This window comes from Adiantum capillus-veneris, chromosome 9 (assembly GCF_014529385.1).
Source record: "Adiantum capillus-veneris isolate H3 chromosome 9, ASM1452938v2, whole genome shotgun sequence".
NCBI classification, from domain to species: domain Eukaryota; kingdom Viridiplantae; phylum Streptophyta; class Polypodiopsida; order Polypodiales; family Pteridaceae; genus Adiantum; species Adiantum capillus-veneris.
The window spans coordinates 86377667-86397369 of NC_140939.1; the positions used below are offsets into that span (position 1 = coordinate 86377667).

Consider the following 19703-nt stretch of genomic DNA (forward strand, 5'->3'; position numbering starts at 1 on the left):
GCCCGGTGGGGGGGCCGGGGGTCCCCTGCCCCCAATCGTACCTAGCTAGGTATGCGGTGCCTCTCGAGCAGAAGCTCATGATGTTATGCATTGTATGGAAAACACTGAGAAAGACTCCGTTTTCCTACATGAGAAAATTTATAAATCTTCTTATGCTGTCCGAGGGACAGATCACGCACTCGTCTTGTAACGGTAAAATCTTCTTCATATAATTTTAGTTAAAGCTACATTTGTCATTAACTATTGCATGTAATTCTAGTTGTAGACCAGGAAAGTCCACGTTTGAGTTCACTTTCTTTAACTGAAGGGAATGATTTCAGCTCTTGCAACTGGAGCCCCATTGGGAGCTGGTACTGCACTTTGATTGGGTATCCAAAAAAACCTGATTGCTAAGAATTAATGGTTTTGCATTGATTGATGTATGTTACCTGTCTATTTCTACAGATGCCTATCAAATCATTTTGTGCAGAAAAAACTCTCAAGCTATGGACCCGAATTGGTGTAGCAAGATCAAACCCAGCAATGGGATAATAGGGCACCCACATCTTAACCTAACATGTTTTTGATAGGAATGAGAGGATTCTAATAGGATAATGCAAAGTATTGGACCCATAAGTAGATATCCGTTTCAATTCCAAGCCGCAGTCGGATTATAGTGAAGGAAAAAAAGGATACAATCTAGGGACTCAGAAGGGCTAGGTACAAACCAGGCCTATAGCTCTCTTAGATACTTGGGAGGGGCCTAGGTGCAAACTATGCCTGTTCCATAGCCCTCTTAGACAAACTGTCACATGTTGCATTACCTCTTGAATCTCCTTGATTTGCTGATAATTTGGCTCCCTTGGTTCAAGATAATGTACCACATAGTGAGAGTTTAATGCATGTCAAATACAGCTATGACTTGTGGCTTCAACAAGCTGGGTTTAGGGATTTTGGAGGTTTAAGTAAGTGTTGCGCGCACGCTTAATTCCAGCAGCATTCAAGTTAATCAGCAAAAGCCTAGCCTTCATGAATTTGGTGCAATTGCAATGAAAAACTTTATGTTTTGCTACACACTTCTGGAGTCTCTCCTGAAGCTGAAATATTTACATCCTTGCATCATAAATACTTATGAAGGTGTTGACACCTTTGTAGGATAAAGATGCTTTGCAGATCTTCAATGAAGTTTTTAGATTCAACATCCCTTGAATATTCCGGTCGTCATGAACGTTTGGAAGAAACAGCTCACACTGGGGACCTCTAAAATATTAGCATGAAAACTTGAAGGGGCTTGGTAAATTTTAATGCCCAAACTAGATATTTCTTGCTCATTTCTCATGTATCTTCCCCCATGGATGTACCCACAAAGAATGTGCCGCCTTCATGCACGTGTGCGCACATAAACAAATCAAACACGCACGAACCACATATATTGCAACCACACATATCCATCTTCCATACATAATACTTACAATAGAATCTCCATGTGGTCAATTTATAGCTAAGTGAACTTGTGATCAATTTCTCACCGTGCTCAGCTTTGTAGCGACGTGACCTTTGTGGCAGTTTTGTAGCCAGTCTAACTCCTGAACAAACATGCATGAGAAACCATACACGTATGCATGCGGCAGCTTTGCAGCAAATCTAATTTCCATTTAAAATAGAGTGCCACCCGGAACCTCCAGCCGTTCCGAGACGTTCCTTCCACCTGCACATGGCCGGAACGCCGTTCCGGCGTTCCCTGGCCAGAAAAGGGCATTCCCCGGCAACTCTGCCTTGTATATGACTGTGTGTATATAACATTGGTAGTTTCCTCTATGCTGACATAATCTATTCATCTATAGAAGGTGCTACTTGTCATGTGTCACGTCCTCAAGTCCGCAAGGATGCCCGCAAACCGTATGACTGTGGCTTCTTGAGAAACTGAGTACCATAGCACTGGTGTGTACATGTAGGCCAGATGGCGCTTGATGAAGAATGGAGCAGCTTTATGGTATTAAAAGCAAAGCCCTTCTGAGACTGTCATTTGAAGCTGCAACAATACTAACATTATGACATCCTTTTTCTGCAACAATTTACTCTGCATATCAGCCACTGCTAAAATACAATTAGTCCCTCCTTGTGAAGGGCGTGCGCCGTGAACCACTGAGGGTATAGCATATTGTGCTTTGAGTTTTTACAAAAGTTGGATGCCGCTTTAGGCCAGCACAAAGTGAAAGCTGTTTGCGGCAGGTCACATGAAATATATCCTAGCTTCCCACATGCCAATTTGCTCATTGGATGACTTCTATCCCCATATACCAAGGAATGAGAACTCTTACTCATGTCAACCCACCAGCAACACCTTGGATGTTTCCACGCTCTATTCTCCTTTCTCATTGCCTCAACAATCTTTGCATCCTCGTGCATGCCAACAGCTGCATAGATGTTGCCCATAAGGACATATGCCGCTCCGTCGCCCTTATCAAATGATATTGCATGTTCAAATGCCCATCTCGCAACTTCTACATCTCCCCATTTCTGACAAGCACCCAATAAAGCAGACCAAACTGCAGCATAATCAAGAGTCGGCATCTCCTGGATCACTTCAACTGCCCTGTCAAGGTGTCCTGCTCGCCCAAAGAGATCAACCATACAAGCATAGTGTTCTAAAACCGGCACCACACCATAGAGTTTGCTCATATTCAAGAAATACATGTTGCCCTCCTCCATGAGACCTAAGCGACTGCATGCATTTAGCACACATGAAAATGTCACTTCATTTGGAGATATGCCCTTGCACTGCATTTGTTCAAAACAGCTAAGTGCTTTCTCATTCTCACCGTGTTGCGTGTATCCTGTCAATAGAGCATTCCAAGGGACAACGTTATAAGAATTGAACTCGTCCAGAACTTGTTCTGCTTTTGTAAAAGCACCACACTTGGCATACATGTCCACCAAAGCAGTGTAAAGTACAATGCTATTTTCAAGCAATAACCCTTGTCGAGAGATTGTGACATGAATTTGTTCCCCCTTTTCGTCTGCTCCTATACTCCCACATGCTTTCAAGATGCAAGTAAAGGTCACTACATTTGGAGTGAGGCCCTCTCTTTGCATCTCTTCAAAACAATGTAACGCTTGCTCGCCTTGCCCATGCTGAGCATAGCCTGTGATTATGGCTGACCAAGTAACAACATCTCGAGATGGGAGCTCTTCAAGCACTCGCCTCGCTTTTGGTAGAGCACCACATTTTGCATACATGTCTACAAGAGCAGTTCCAAGCACAATATCATCTCTGAGAAGCCCTTGTCTACAGATCTCATCATGGATTTCTTCCCCCTTGTCAACTGCTCCTATGCTACCACAGGCATGTATGAGGCAAGCAAATGTAATTGCGTTTGGAGAGAGGCCTTCACATCGCATTTTCTCAAAACACTTGAGTGCTTGCTCACCTTGACCGTGGTGAGCATATCCTGCAATAAGAGCAGACCAGGTGATAACATCTCGAAATGGGAGCCCTTCGAGCACTTTTTGTGCCTTTTCAAGAGCACCACACTTTGCATACATGTCCACAACAGCAGTGCCAAGCACGGCATCATGCTGAAGCAACCCCTGTCTTGCAATTTGGTCATGGATCATCTTTCCCTTGTCTATTGCTTGGATGCTTGCACAGGCTTTCAAAATGCAGATAAATGTGACTGGATTCGGAGAAAAACCTTCAAACTTCATTCGCTCAAAACAACTAAGCGCTTGCTGGCCTTGACCATGTTGGGCATATCCTCCAATCAAAGCATTCCATGTAACAATATTCCGAAAAGGAAGCTCTTCAAGCACTTGTTGTGCTTTTGTAAGGGCACCACATTTGGCATACATGTCTATCAAGGCATTGCCGAGCACAATCTCCTTATCAAGCAACCCTTGTCTTGCAACCTCTTCATGAATTTGTTCCCCCTTCTCAATTGATTTTACAGCACCACATGCTTTCAAAATGCAAGCAAAGGTCACAAAGGTAGGGGCAATGCCCTCAGATTGCATGTGTTCGAAGCACTGAAGAGATTTGTGGCCCTGCCCATATTGAGCATATCCTGCAATTAGTGAAGTCCAAGCGGAGACATCTTTGCAGTTACGCGAATGAAGTATGTTCCTCGCTGTTGCAAGAGCACCACATTTGACATACATAAGCACAAGAACATCCACGCAATGATCCTGCAAACCCCTTTTCTCGATTTCATCATGTAGTCTGCGGCCTTGGGCCAAGTCCTTGCTCTTAGCACATGCCCTGAGTAGGGCAATAAAAGCAGAAGCCTCATTCTGCCTCACCTTCTTATTACTTTCCCCTGCATTTCCAGTTTGCCCTCTCAAATGAGTCGGGATGGTGCTTGATGTCATCCTCCGCTTCAGTGATTATTTGGTATTGCTGTAGCGAGCATGGTCCGCGCTCGCTCACAGTCAGTGTGTGTGTGTGTGTGTGTGTGTGTGTGTGAGAGAGAGAGAGAGAGGAGGAGGAGGAGGAGAATTAACGTCGTAGGAACCAGTTCTCGCGGAAACCTCTTTTCTTCCAATCAAAACGCACTGCCGTTTGGCAGCAAGGCAGGGTCCCGTGGGAGTTTCAGCCCACTCTTCAAAATTTTTAAGGTATGTTTAATTTGTTTATTTTAGAATGGCTTAAAGAAACAAGTGATAAAATCACGAGGCCTGCGCTGTAGATTAGGAATGGAAGGTAAAAAAAGACCACTAGTTCAATTTGAACAATATGCTACATTAGTACATTGCGAGAGAGAGAGAGAGAGAGAGAGAGAGAGAGAGAGAGAGACTCCGCCTACACAAAGAGCCTGCCCTATAGGGCAGCAAGGACAGAGAGACCAAAACACACATTTGGCTGCCAAACACCATCACCGCCTAAAAGAGCAATATCTCTTTGTGGTTGGCCCCATCGATCACATGCCTAAAAGATCCCTCCACTTCCACACTGTTGTTGACACACAACTCTGTGTGTGTGTGTGTGTGTGTGTGTGTGTGTGTGTGTGTGTTGCCCTACAAGCTACAGGGCGTAGAGCGATGGACCTGTAGGAGGAGCTTACACAGGGACTCTCTCTCTCTCTCTCTCTCTCTCTCTCTCTCTCTCTCTCTCTCTCGTCACCTGGTTACATCTTATTAAATGAAGCTTTGTTTAATTACAAAGGACTCCCACATGTACAAAACTAAAAGAGCCGTCGTCGTGTTGTGGAATGTGGATTGATAAGCTTGCATGAGTCGCACTGCTGCATCATCAACCCAACACAAATCCCAATACCAACACATAATCCAACACCAACCCGTATACCAAAGTAATTTCACCTTCTTCCCCTTGCTACATGTAACCCCCCAACAGTCCTGGTTGCTTGCAATCAAGTTGTTGATAGAAAGAACACGCCTCCACTTGATTTGCGATGTCAGCTAGTGTAGAACTGCTATTTGATCTCTCCACTTCCTCCACCTCGGTTATGGAATCCTCGAAGGTACTTTTTCAACCTAATTTTCGCCGCACCAAGAGCTCAACTGTCTGAACTGGGCCCCACAATAACGTCCAATGACATAGACCTCCATCGAAGGTATAGCCAAACGGCCCAAACTCACATTCATCGGATCCACTCGTGATGAGGTGGAAAAATTACACTCCATAGCCCAGTACCAACAGCACCAATACTATCAATACCTTGTCCATCGTGCAATTCACCCGGGGTCTTCACTAAGGATTATCGTATAGTGTCACGTGAGTGTACAATAGGGGGGTTTTATGAGGCCTAAATGGTAGATTTTACAAAGGAGGTTACCGTATATAGGGGGTAAAATGACAGTTTTGGTGCACGCAGATGACGTCTTCCTAGTACTACTAGTGAATCCCCCAGGGTAATTCATGGAAGACCTTGCTGCAAAGCCCTTGTCTTTGTAATGAGTGCCCTCTCTCTCAACCAACCAATCACAAAATTTGTATAATTTTTAAAATAACCTTCCTTTTTTTGTTAGGAAAAAGGGAAGGCATCACCAAGGCCTTACCCCTTTGGGGCAGGCCAAAAACAAACAACCTCAATGAACAACATGAGATAGGTAAAGCATCACAAAAATCTTTTGTCTCCAAGAGCCCTGGTCCCTTAAGCATCAAATCAAAGCAAAGACCAAAACACCTGCGGTCCTACCTCGAGACAATAGCCCTCCATCACGAATAGGGTAGTCAGATGGGCAACATGATAAATAATTAAAGCTACACCCCACAATTTGATAGTTGCAACCACCCCATAAGAAGCATGAATTGAAGCACAATGTGAGCATGCAGCAGAGCAGGTTTGATGAAAACGACATAAGAAGAGCACATCACATGGCTCTTAGGAAATTGGTGGTGGAGGGGGCAAATAGAGAAGGGGAGTTGGTGGCAAGGGAAAACTTGAGGTGCTGGCCTCTAGGATGTGGGGTTGGAATTGGACCCTTGTTCACATGGGCGTTGGAGCCATTGGCATCTTGATTTGATATAACAACTCACTCCTAATGCCATAGGTACTCGTGTGGCAAGCCATGTACACATACCCTTCTGAGCCCCCAATCTCTGTCCACATGAATTGGTTACTATCCAATCTCAACATCATTAATTGGGCCCCAAACCTCTACCTCCACTATATGGCCAAGACATAATGTACTATTGACCACACTCTCACCAAAAGCATTGAAACAACCACGCGAACTAATAGTGCAATATAGGGATGTAATGGAAATGGCCTATGAACTTTGAGGATAGCGGAATTAAGAGAATTAGAGTGAGCAATTTTGTGAGATTACTTTGAGAACAGAGAGGGTGAACTTAATTGATGGTAGCAACATGAACACAGTACTTAATTAACTTGGCATGAACAATACTTTTGCAAGAGAGAGAGAGTATTAGAGAACATGACAATAGTCGAGGACCGGATTTACTTGGAGCCGGTCCCCCCCTCCAAAAGGCATTTGTATTATAGATTCTCCCATCAAGAGTGACTTGGAACAATACAATCTTTGTGTTCCTTGTGACCTTGGTGATGCTATGAAGATGGAAAGCTTCATGCATCACGAGCATAACATAAACTTTGGCAAAAGCATTAACTATCCCAAGCCTCAGTCCCAATGCCTCAAACACCTTAGAAGGTGGAGAGAGCTAGCGGGGAATGAGGGTAGGAAAGAGGAAGAAGAAACATCCATAGGAGCAAGAAATAATTCCTCACTTATCATTACTCTTCTTGCTTAGCATAGCATAATAGCATAGTAATGAAGATGAAGAAGATGCAAGCTTAAGCATTGAAACATGGCTCTTGGTTAGATTTGCATTCCATAGCCAAGAGTGCTAGTGTAGGCTCTCCACTTCTCAACAAGCTTAGAGAAGGAGATGGAGCTCTTGCACTTTGCACTTCACACAATGAGAGAATGTGTGTGTGTGTGTGTGTGTGTGTGCGTGTGTGTGTATTGGGGGGGGGGGGGGGGGGAGTATACCCCCCTCTCATGCTTGTCCACCTCTCTCTCTCTCTCTCTCTCTCTCTCTCTCTCTCTTATTATTTAATTGTTTCATTTGGACATGTGTCCTCTTTTTTTCTCTTTTAGAGAAAGAACTTAACTATTTATTTTTATGCATCTAAATTCTCGTTGGACCCCTTTAAAACCTATTCAATATGATTCAAGCACCTCATGAGGGCCACATTTGGATAATCATTTGAACATGTGTCTTTTATGCTTCTTAAGTCATTTGGTTTGAATTGAATACTTCAAGCACTTAGTCAATCAAGCATGGAAACACTTGATGCCTCTTGAGAGTTTATCTTTGAATTGAACACTTCAAGAACCTTAGTTATTTTAAGCATAAAAATCACCTCAAGCTTTGGGCAAGGTTCACACAAACATTCTAAGAACTTTAGTTAACAAGCCGACAAACACCTCATGGGTTCCCACCTCAAGGTCAGCCCTAGCTTGCCTAAGGTCAAAGGACTTTTTAACACTACTTTGGGAGGTCTTTAATGAAGCTAACCCTAAGGTCTTTTACGCTCAATTAGATACACGTTGCTCTTTGATAGACTAACTCCTTTTGGACCCCTATTGAGATATAACCGTGTCTCCTCTTGGTCCCTTGCTAAGGTAAATCTAGAAGCACTTATTGCACATCGCTCTTTGGTATACCATCTCTTTTTGGACCCCAAATTGAGATGCAACCATTTCTCCTTTTGGTCCCTTGTTTGAGGGTAGGTCTAGAAGCACATATCTATATCCTAACTCGTGTTTCCCTTTTATCTTCCCATATTAAGTGATCAGTTTAATATGAGAAAATCATTTGGTAAAGTTAGATATCATATTTTATGGATTATCTCTATCTTGGAATCATGATCTATGAGGTAGAGAAGATACAGCCTAGTAATTAGTCCATGTTTCTTAGTGGGTAGATGATCCCTTTTTACCCTACAACATCATTCCAGAATAAATGACTAATCCATTTGGTGCTTGGGAGACTTAGCTGCCGCAAGTATGTCTGCTCTTTAGTCTATATCATACTTCCAAAGTAGAGTGACAAGTGTTGGATTTAGGGTTGCAGAGAAACACACACAGCTTGGAGAAGACAAAGGAAGCTCAAGGCACACAATAGAGAGTGTGTTACTTAGTGTGCAATGGAAAGATAGATAGCCCTAGAGTGATGGGCGTATATACAATGCACGGGGGGAAAAACCTCCTAAAGAGGGAAAAAAATGCCCCGGCAGTCCTAGTGTGTTCACACACATCACTACCACATGTATATGGTAACAAATCCCCCCTGGAGTGATGCGGTGAACGAGAGCTGGCACATGAGTAAAGGGAAGTGCCATGCCCTGAGGACAGGATCAGTCCACAAAGGGGAGTAAGCCCAAAGCTTTGCGGAAAGCTTCAAGCTTCTCACGAGACAATGCCTTTGTGAAAAGATCTGCAAGGTTGTCCTGTGTTGGCACATAAGCCAAGCTGATCTCTCCTACTGAGAGCCTCTCCCTGACATAGTGGTAATGCACCTCAATGTGCTTTGTGCGAGCATGAAAAACTGGGTTCCTCGCAACTGCCAATACGCTCTGACTGTCAGTGTAGATGGTATTGGCAGTGTCCTGTCCAACACCCAAATCAGCCACCCATAAGGCGTCTGAGCCATACACACTCAACCGTAGCTGTGAATACTGCCCTGTACTCAGCCTCACAACTCGAAGTGGCCACAGTAGGTTGCTTCTTGCTCAACCATGATATACATGAACTACCAAGCATGAAACAAAAACCACTTGTGGACACTCGCGTGTCAAAACAACCAGCCCAATCTGAGTCCAAAAAACATGTAAGTCTGGCGGCAATGATCCCCCCTTGGGATAAAACAAGCCAAGATGTAAATTGCCACTAAGGTAGCGGAAAATCCTCTTGACAGCCTGCCAATGCTGAAACCCTGGGCTATGCATAAATCTGCTGAACTGTGAGACTGCAAACTGAATATCCGGCCTTGTGTTACATACATAAATGAGGCAGCCAACAGCAGTTTGGTAAAGAGTGACATCAGCAGGATCACCAGCATCATGTAGACTCAACTTGAAACCTGTTTCCATGGGAGTGGCAATAGGTTTGCAATCCTGAAGTCCAAACTTACATAGCAATGTCTCTATGTAACTTTTTTGACACAAGGAAATACCACCATCACACTGCTTAAATTGTATACCCAAATAATGATGCAATAGCCCCAAATATTTCATCTTGAAAGTAGCATTCAAATCAGCCTTAAATTCAACAATATGTCTCTCATTTGGTCCAGTGATAAGGAAATCATCAACATAAAGAACCACAATCAGAAGTACATCACCCTCACGCTTTACATACAATGTGCTTTCTGTTCGACTGTTACGAAAGCCTTGTTTGACCAAATGAGTGTCAGCTTTCTCATACCAAGCACGAGGAGATTGCTTCAACCCATACAAAGCCTTGTTACATTTGTACACTTTGTCTTCTTGTCCTTTTATGACAAAACCGCGAGGCTGCGTTACATAAACTTCCTCAAATATGTCACCGTTCAAGAAAGCAGTAACAATGTCTGATTGATGTACATCCCAACCAAAATGAGCTGCCAATGCACATAGAAAATGCATAGTAGTCATACGACAAGTGGGAGCAAAAGTCTCTTCATAATCTATGCCTTTTTGCTGTGCATAACCCTTTGCAACAAATCGAGCCTTATGGCGATCGATCTCACCATCCGGCTTGCGTTTCAACTTGTAAACCCACTTCGTACCAATGGCCTTTTTGCCAGGAGGCAAATCACAGAAAGTCCATGTGTCATTCTCTATAAGTGCATCATATTTTGATTGCATGGCAGCCATCCAATTTTTTGAATTTTGTGCTTCATCAAAAGATAGAGGCTCCTCAACATCATGTAAACTAGACAAAGCAAAAGCATAACAATCTGATGCATAAGATGCATGGCAAGAGCCTGAACGAGTACGACTAGAAAAAGGTGCATCCAATTTACTGTCACGCAAAGTATGCACCATCCATTTTGGCATACCTCTAGCCTGCTCATTTTCAGACCTTTCCTCATCAAGTACATCATGTACATCTGCATTAGTAATAGGCTAATCTAAAACATTTTCAGAAACCCCCATAGGCTGTACATTTGCCTCATTGGAACTTACATTCGTATTTCCAGCACTGAAAAGAGGCAACAAAGTGTCATAAATGTCCTGTGAGCTTACATTACTGTCTCTAGTACATGACAACAAGGGCTAAACAGAATCTTCCACAAACACTATATCCCGAGAAACCAGAATACGTTTTGTTTGCGGATGATACAACCTGTACCTTTGCTTTCAGCACTATAACCAACAAATATAGATTTAACAGCCTTATCATCCAATTTTTTGCGCTGCACTTGTGGCACCAAAGCATATGCCAAACAACCAAAAACACGCATGTGCTCAATAGAAGGTTTTCTATCATTCCATGCTTCATATGGAGTAATAGACTGCAAAGCTTTCATAGGACACCTGTTAAGTACATAAGTGGCACACATAATGGCCTCAAGCCAAAAAGAATGCGGCAAAGCTTGACTTTTGACCATACATCGTGCCATTTCCGTCAGTGACCTGTTTTTCCTCTCAACAACACCATTTTGTTGAGGTGTATAAGGCACTGTACATTGGTGTTTTATCCCACGACTAGCCAAAAATTCCTTAAATTCATGAGACATATACTCCCCCCCACGATCGGAACCTAGGGTGCCCATAGTACATTTCGAGACATTTTCAGCCATAGCCAGAAATTGTTTGAAGCACATAAAAACTTCGGACTTCGCTTTAAGCGAAAATACCCATGCATGCCTGGAGTAATCATCAATGAAAGTCACGAAGTACAGGTAATTTCCCAAGGACAGAGTTTGCATGGGCCCACAAACATCACTATGCACAAGCTGCAACCTGCATGTGGCCCGTCGAACTAAACCATCCTTTGGAAATTTAGAACGCTGCATCTTACCCAAAATACAGCCTTCACAAACATGTTTGACAGGTGCTTCAAGAGGCGGCAAAGAAGCAACCATATCAGATTTTCTGCAAACGCAGCAAACTGGCAAAATTCAGATGACCAAAACGTGCATGCCAAATTTTTGCATCTGAAATAGCCCTTGATCTGCAACAACATTTGCAAAATTTTATCCACACTTGTCATACAAAGTGAGCTTATACAGCCCACGGCACAAAAGGCCAGATGCAACAATTTCATCACCAAAACTGAGATCATGAACTATACATCTGTCATCCACAAATTTGACTACAAGTCCAAGTCTAGCAAGTGCGGATACAGACAAGAGATTCTTCTTGATCCCAGGTACATAAAGTGCATCAACAAGTGTGAAGGAACTACCATTAGCAGCAGTGAGCACAATCTTTCCAACTCCCTGAACTGGATAAGAGGCATTGTTGGCACAAGTGACTGAATTCCCATGAGGGACAGACTCAAGAGAGGTAAACAATTCACGATGTGAGGTAATGTGCTTTGTAGCACCACTTTCAAAATACCACACATGTGAATCTGCAGCAACTGACAAGCATGCATCATGGACAGCAGGATTGTAAGTGCACTCTGCGCTAAAAGCCCATTCTGCATCAACATCAGCAACACAGTCTCCTTTCACAGAAGACTCAACAATGGCTGCATTTGTAGTGGAACCAGCATTTGCAGTGGAACCACCCTCTTTCTTCTTAGCCTCTTTGGCCTTCAACTTAGGACACAACTTGATCAAGTGATCATTGGCTTTACAATAATGGCAACGCATCTTCTTTTTGCCCTTATCACCAGAATTTCCAGACGAAGTGCTGCCAGCAGAAGCATTAGGAACATAATTTTTGCCACTCGTAGCAGAACCATAAGAAGTGGCTGCATTAATGTTACCACCCTTTCTTTGAGAAGCAATAAAAGCCTGTTCAACTGCACGCTGCCTAGTCGTGTTTTTTCTGGAAAGTGACTCTTGCAACAGCAATGTGCATAATGCATCAAACTTGACAACTTCACGATTTCCTTGGGTCATAAGTCTCCAAGTACTAGCAAAAGTCTGGTAGGAATCTGGTAAGGCATCAAGAACAGTCTTGCACAAGGGAACTGTCTGAAATGACTTCACCTGCAGAAATAAGCTGCTCATTGATATCCTTGACACTAGCAAGGAAAGTGTCCATATCATCTTCCTCATGCATAATCTTCGACTCCATCTCTTTACGCAGCAAAGCAATTTTAGCCTCATTGCGGCTTGCATAAAGACCTGCTAAAATATCCCAAGCCTGTTTTGCAGGTTTTGCTGAACGGATGTGAGGAACAATGGTGCGCTTCACAGACAACGCAATCAATGCATGAGACTGCGCATCCTTAACATCCCAACGAGCTTGTTCTGTCGTAGGCAAAACAACACTAACAGCTGCAATCCTTGCAGCAAGACCTGCAACATCCTCAACATCGCCTACATCCTCAAAACCAGGATGTACATCAATGCCCTGCACAATGTTCCAGACACCCTTTGACACAAGAAGATGTTGCATCATATAAGCCCACATAGGGTAGTTGTCCCCATCCAACCTGTCCTCAACAGCAAACATCTTGAACACATTTGTGTTGTTGTTGTCAACCATGGTAAATGTTGCACCTGATGTGAAAACTGCCCGAAAATAGGAGAAACGGAACGGGAACAACCTGTGCTATATAGCACAAACCGTAGAAGACTATAAAGCACCTGTTATACAGAAAACGACACTGACAGAAATTTTGCACAAAATGACGAAATAGCCTGTGCAGTACTGCATGTAGTGGAATCGGAGGCCGAAATGAGCCCAAATCAACATTCTGAGCAGATCAAGATCTTTGAGCTTTCCCAAAATATTTGTCGACCTGCGAACGCTTGCCAAAGCTCACTGAAGTCGGAGAAAGTGAGCAGGCGTGTACTGGAGCAGCTTGCGACTAAGCCCGGGAGGACGTGACCTGCTCTGATACCAATTGTTGGAATTAGGGTTGCAGAGAAACACACACAGCTTGGAGAAGATGAAGGAAGCTCAAGGCACACAATAGAGAGTGTGTTACTTAGTGTGCAATGGAAAGATAGATAGCCCTAGAGTGATGGGCGTATATACAATGCACGGGGGAAAAAACCTCCTAAAGAGGGAAAAAATGCCCCGGCGGTCCTAGTGTGTTCACACACATCACTACCACATGTATATGGTAACAACAAGTTCTACTTGGTGTTTGGGAGATGTCGTCAACAGAAACATGATCCTAAGCATACATACTTCTTAAATTTTGTGCACAATAAAAAAAAGAGAACGTGTCTTTTAAGACAAAAATAATGTTAATTTAAAATGCATTTTCATTTGCTTACTCTAGTGTAGCATTGTACGCATTTGACAAGGTTCATATTATTCTTAAGCTAGGTTCCTTGCATCCCTCTAGCATCTTTAAAAGCATAATTCTTAACAAGATATCCTTGAGGATTTGTGTAGGATGAATGGAGCCCCCAAGAGATAGTGCTTCCATGTGTCTAGGGAATGTAGAACGGCTAAAAGCTCTTATTCGCTTATGCCCAAGACCCGTTCATCGGCATTTAGCCTTCGGCTCTCATATGCTATGGCATGCCCTTCTTGAATCAAAATTGCTCCAAGGCAATCACCACAAGCATTACATTTGATCTCAAATGGCTTTGAGAGATCTGAAAGCATAAGGACTGGTTGGGAAGTAAGCTTCTCTTTGAGCTTGTCAAAAGCATTTTTTTCTTTAGTAATACTTAACGTTATTCCTTGTTAAGTCATGCAATGGTCCTGCTATTTGAGAGAATTTTGCTATGAAACGTCTATAGTATGCACACATACCAATAAAGCTTCTTAGATCATGTAGACTCCTTGGATTAGGCCATGCTTTTATTACCTCCAACTTTGATGGATTCATACATATACCATCTTGAGGAATAATGTGACCTAAATATTGAATCTCTTGTAGGGAAAAAAAACTTTTCTTTTGATTAATGAAAAACTGATTCTCTCTCACAACTTGAAAGATTACCTGGAGGTGTCACTTGTACTCCTGAAGAGAATCTGAGTGGCCTGAAGATTTTTGTTCATCGTGAGTTTGAATGCGGCTGGAGCATTTGTCAGGCCAAAACTTGTAACTTATCAAATAGATCTTCTACCTGCGGGACGAGAGTTACGTTTTTTAATAGCGATCCTATTTATGCTCTATAGTCGACACACATGTGATATGTGCCATCTTTCTTCTGAACTAAAAGTACTAGTGAATAGAATGGTGAGGAGCTAGGCCTCACCATCCCTTTTTCCACCAATTCATGCACTTGCCTCATGATCTCCTCTTGTTGAGCTTGTGAAACTCAATAAGGAGGTTTATTAGGCGGTGAGCTTCCTAGTAGAAGCTCTATTGCATGGTCATCATCCCCTTGTTTTGGAGGTAGCTCACTAAGGATGTCATTAATGAAAACATCTTGGAATCCATTTAGGAAATTAGACAACTCTAATTCCTCTTGATTCCCTTTATTGCTACTTGTGAAAACATCAGAATCATTTACAGATTCTCTAGCAAAAATCATATACGAAAAGTTAGAGTTTTTCATTGACTTATCAAAAGCAAGCGTTGATGGGGGCTTTTCACAAGCCAAGCTCCCATACCCCTCTTCTCTCGTCCCCACCCCATGAAAACCCCCTCTTAGGGAGGGAGTGATAAAAGGCATTGGAAAAAGTAAGAAAAGAATAAAGTATGATTATGTAAATATATAAGAAAGGTAAAATAGGCCACCTCATGCCTGCGGGGTAGCCCATCCCCACCTTGTCTCGTTTTTCTTCACTGTTGCCCCGTCGGGTGTCTCTTTTCCTCTCCTCCACTCAAAAGGTCAACTCCCCTCTCTCTTTCCCTTGTCCTTTCTCCTTTCTCTCTCCCCTCAAGCTACCCCACCTCTCACCAATAATGCATTATAACTCACCAATAATGCACCCTAACTCACATGCAACTTACCCTATCTTCCAAAATAGTATACCCCACCCCCTCTTTCTCTCTCCTATCATATCCCATGACCCAAATACCCCCCTCTCTCTCTAAAGGGCGCCATGTCTCTTGTCTTGTAGCTAAATAACCTCCCCCACACTCACACACACTCAGTTTCACTGAAAAAGGTGTCCACAGACCCATCCCCACCCGGTGGTTACCTGATTTTTCTTGTGTTCACACACATCTACACAGAGATTCACCTCTGAACACACTCCCCTCTCTCCCCTCTTGTAATTACTTTATTCTCCATGTCACTTCTCACTTTTTTTCATCAACCCATCTCTCTCTCATGAGACTGCTGTTCTGGCACATATACACACAGCCAGACAAGTGGGGCCCACAGTCACATGGCCTATGTAGATAATGATTTCTTCATTTCTAAATTCTAGAATTTCTCCCCCCTCCTCCCCTATATAAAGAGGGGTCACCATCACACTAAGGACACACACCATCACCAAAGAGTACACTATGCACTGTGTGTGCCTAGTGCGCACACACACACCCACACCATCACCATCACCGCAATCACCATGCTCGTCTTGAGCATGACCTCTACACCCTTGGGCTATGGAAGATGAAGGGAAACTAAATGAAGGATGATGGCCATAACCCTCGTGCGAGTCTTCGCCATCAACTCCCACCTATCCACCATGTGCTCTACCACGCTCTCCCTTGTCATTCCCCTACCCTATGCTCCCCATTTCATCGCCTTATTCTCTAAATAAAGCTTGAGGTTTTGTGAGTATGTTTTCTTGCAATGTTTTGCCCATGTGAGGTGTGCGGAATCGCCACCTAGTTTTGTGTTTGGAGTGAGCTTGTGTATGTGTGAAGGGTGTGCGGATTCGCAATCCTTTTGTGGCGCCTAAGTACTAAGCCGCTATACCCCTTCCCTCACTCTCTCTCTCTCTCTCACTTGATCTCATTCCCTTTCCTCTTCATCATTACTCCCAAGCATCCATCTCTCTTGGATGAAAACTTTGTTATGGTGGTGTGTTGTTTGCGTCCTAGCCGCTGAAGCTAGGTGGTGCCCCCTGTTTGCTTTACCATGACAGGCTCATTCGGTCCCCCGTGTTTTAGAGGCCGTCGGGGTTCGGGGTTCGCTTTGTTTCCGTCATTTGGTGCCCCCACTAAGGATCGAACTCAAGACCTTCAGTTTACAAGAGTGAAACCCCTAAACTATTGTGAATGGATGAATGGCTAGCAGGATTTGCTAATTGGACGACAGAAGAAGAAGAGCTCCAAGCACAACTAGACGAACTCCGCATCTCCATCGAAGCTCGAGTGCCAGGCGTAACGGTAAGCGATTTGCAGTGGGAGAGTCAACCAACACGCCAAACCCATTGGATATACATAGGCCAAGTGCCAAGAAGAAGAAGGAGAAGGTCGAAACCATGTCCGCAACCTACAACCAACCCACAACAAGAAAATGGAAGGAGCTCTACACAATAGAGAATCAACACTATTCTACTTTGAGAATCGGGTAACTCAAGTCACCGAGGTAATTATCACAGTCAGTTTTCAAGTCGCACCTGATGCTGCAGCACAGATAACGGAATCATTGGCTCACACTCTCACTAGAGAAACTAGGGATCTACTGAGTTTGTTTCAGGAAAGAACACCACCCTCTCCCACAAGCTTGGACAGTGACTAAGCACCTCTAAGCTTCACATGAATCAGTACAACCTACCTCAAGACAGATCACACATACCAACACGTGTACGCTCAATCAAGGTAATACTGGATTTGAAGGCTCACTACCAGCACGTCATTTACACCATGCTGGGTGGGGAGCGATTTTTTGAGGTTCTGGCATCAGATCAACCATTTGTCCTACCTTTGGTACAAGGCAATGTACCGTTTGAAGTTTTAATCTATGTCCTAGTATAAGAGGGTCTACACGCCTCCTTGTAAAGAAGAAATTTTTTTTTGCAAGTTAAGCAGTGTGTCTTTCTAGCTCTCTCTCAGTAATCATGGCAAGTGTAGCATTTCCAACATTTAAAGGAAAGAAGGGGGAGAATTTGGTAACAGACTTCCTAGATGACTTTGAAGTAGCATGTGTAGTGAGCAACAAAGATACGGATGAATCCCGGGTTAGAATCTTTAAGCATCTCATGAAGCTAGAAGCTAGATCATGGTACAATGCACTTCCACAAGCAACCAAGGATGACTGGGAACCCTTAAAAACCGCTTTTAAGAGGCGCTTCGGGGGAGGTACCACTTCAAAAAAGTTGTGGGACAAGTTGAGAGACTTGAAGCAGGAGGGTCTTTTAGAATATGCCACCTATGAGTCCAAATTTGTGGATTTGTGGGAACGGTGGGTTGAGTTACTGGCAAGGGGGAAGCTGCACCCGATTTCCTAAAAAAAGATTGGTTCACGCATGGCTTATGGCTGCTTCTCAAGGAGAAGGTGAAAGGTAGATTCCCTGCTACGTACGAGTTAGCCGTTGAGATTGCTCGCCTTAAGGACAAGAAGCTGCGAATGAAAGCCAAAGAAACCGAGTCAACAGAAATAGCAACATCACATCGACCAGCAACTACGACAACCACCATTCCACCACCACCACCGGCTCTTGGGGTAAGAGATGACCAACAAGATATGTTGGCCCATATATACTGACCAACTGCAGAATTTGTATGTCCACTTAATACAACAAGGGAGGAGTCAAGAAAGAGATCAAGACCCTGGAAGAGCACGACGACAAAACAGGGAGTATCATTGCTACAACTGCGGAGAAGACGGTCACGGTATGTACTACTGTCCCAAACCACGACAAAACTATAATAGAGGAGGTAGGAGGAACCAATTGTCACCCCCTAGAGAAAGAACACCCCCACCCCGAGCACCAACCCCACCAACACAAATTCTACGTCCACCCCAGACACCACTACAAGCATCCATTCCACCTCTTCCACCAGCCCCACCACCTAATCGCCCTGTAAACATCATAAGGCTAGAAGAGAAAGGAAAAGCCGTAGTAGTGGATCCATCCAGAGCAAAGGAGAGGGACAAGGGTAAGGAGAAGGTAACCTTTTTAGAACCACTTGAGGCCATGACTGTGAAAAGAGCTAGGAGGGAGAAGGCTACACAATTAGATGATGAGAGAAGCATGAGAGGAGAAACTAGCAAGAGGCCATCCAGGCCACGACGAAAATTGGGCATCATCGACTTCCAGCTAGGGGAAAGTTCTAAGCCCTATGATCTAACATTGGATGTGGTAGAGCAAGGACCGAAGATTACATGGCCACAACTGCTACATCTTGTACCTAAAGTAAGGCGACAATGGTCTAAAATGGTAAGTACAAGACGCTCCAAAACAAAGGTAGCCGGAGCAATTTCGGGATGCAACATGGATGACATCCTTCCAATTGTCGACGTAAACATAAAAGGAAAGAGGGTTGGAAACACCTACATTGATGGAGGTGCACAAATCTGTGTAATGAGCGAAGCTATGATGCTTCGATTAGGGCTCGAGGTTGACAGGCCTTCTCCATGCAAGGCAAAGATGGCAAACAATGCAAAAGTAAAGTTTGTGGGTGTGGTAAGTGCCGTGAAAATCAAAGCTTTCAACACTGAGGTAGAGGTAGATGTTTTTGTAATGCCTACTAAGGGGGAGGGCTATCCACTAATTTTGGGAAGGCCATGGTTGATGGCCATGAAGGCAAAACAGGACTGGGGTACTGGCCTTCTACGCATGACCGGTAAGAAAGGGGAGACAATCTACTACGACATGAGGATTGACAAGCAGAAGCAAATGAATCTGGAAACATCGGCAGATGAAACCACTAGAGAATCTTCCAGTTCTGAGAAGGAGACCATATCCATCGACGAAAGTGACAGTTCCATTGATGTGATGGGTATCATTATGAAGGATCCACAAAGGGTAAGCACAACTGGTGATCCATCACCAAAAGGGCAACCCAATGAAGAGGAGAGCAAATCACCTGGCCTAGGAGGAAGTAGGTTGAAGGGTATGCTGTCTACGGAATTAACACTTGAGGAGAAAGATAGTTTTTTGCAAATGTTGATGGGATTTCCTAACCTGTTCATTGACAACTATGAAAGAATCACAGGCATTACAGTGGTGGAACATCATATTAAGCTGAAGGAAGGGGTAAAACCAGTTGTGCAAAAGCTACGACGACTGGGGGTCATACAAGAAAAGGCACTCTTGGCCGAG

At 43.7% G+C, this 19703-nt stretch overlaps 1 protein-coding gene across 1 annotated transcript; it reads right to left on the bottom strand.

Annotated features, from left to right (window-relative positions):
- Positions 1–421: 421 nt before the first annotated feature.
- LOC147450758 (pentatricopeptide repeat-containing protein At2g33680-like) lies at positions 422–4547 on the bottom strand. Its single transcript, XM_086519819.1, has one exon. The coding sequence runs from the start codon at positions 4345–4347 to the stop codon at positions 2077–2079; it is 2271 nt and encodes a 756-aa protein (XP_086375945.1). The 5' UTR covers positions 4348–4547; the 3' UTR covers positions 422–2076.
- Positions 4548–19703: the final 15156 nt, after the last annotated feature.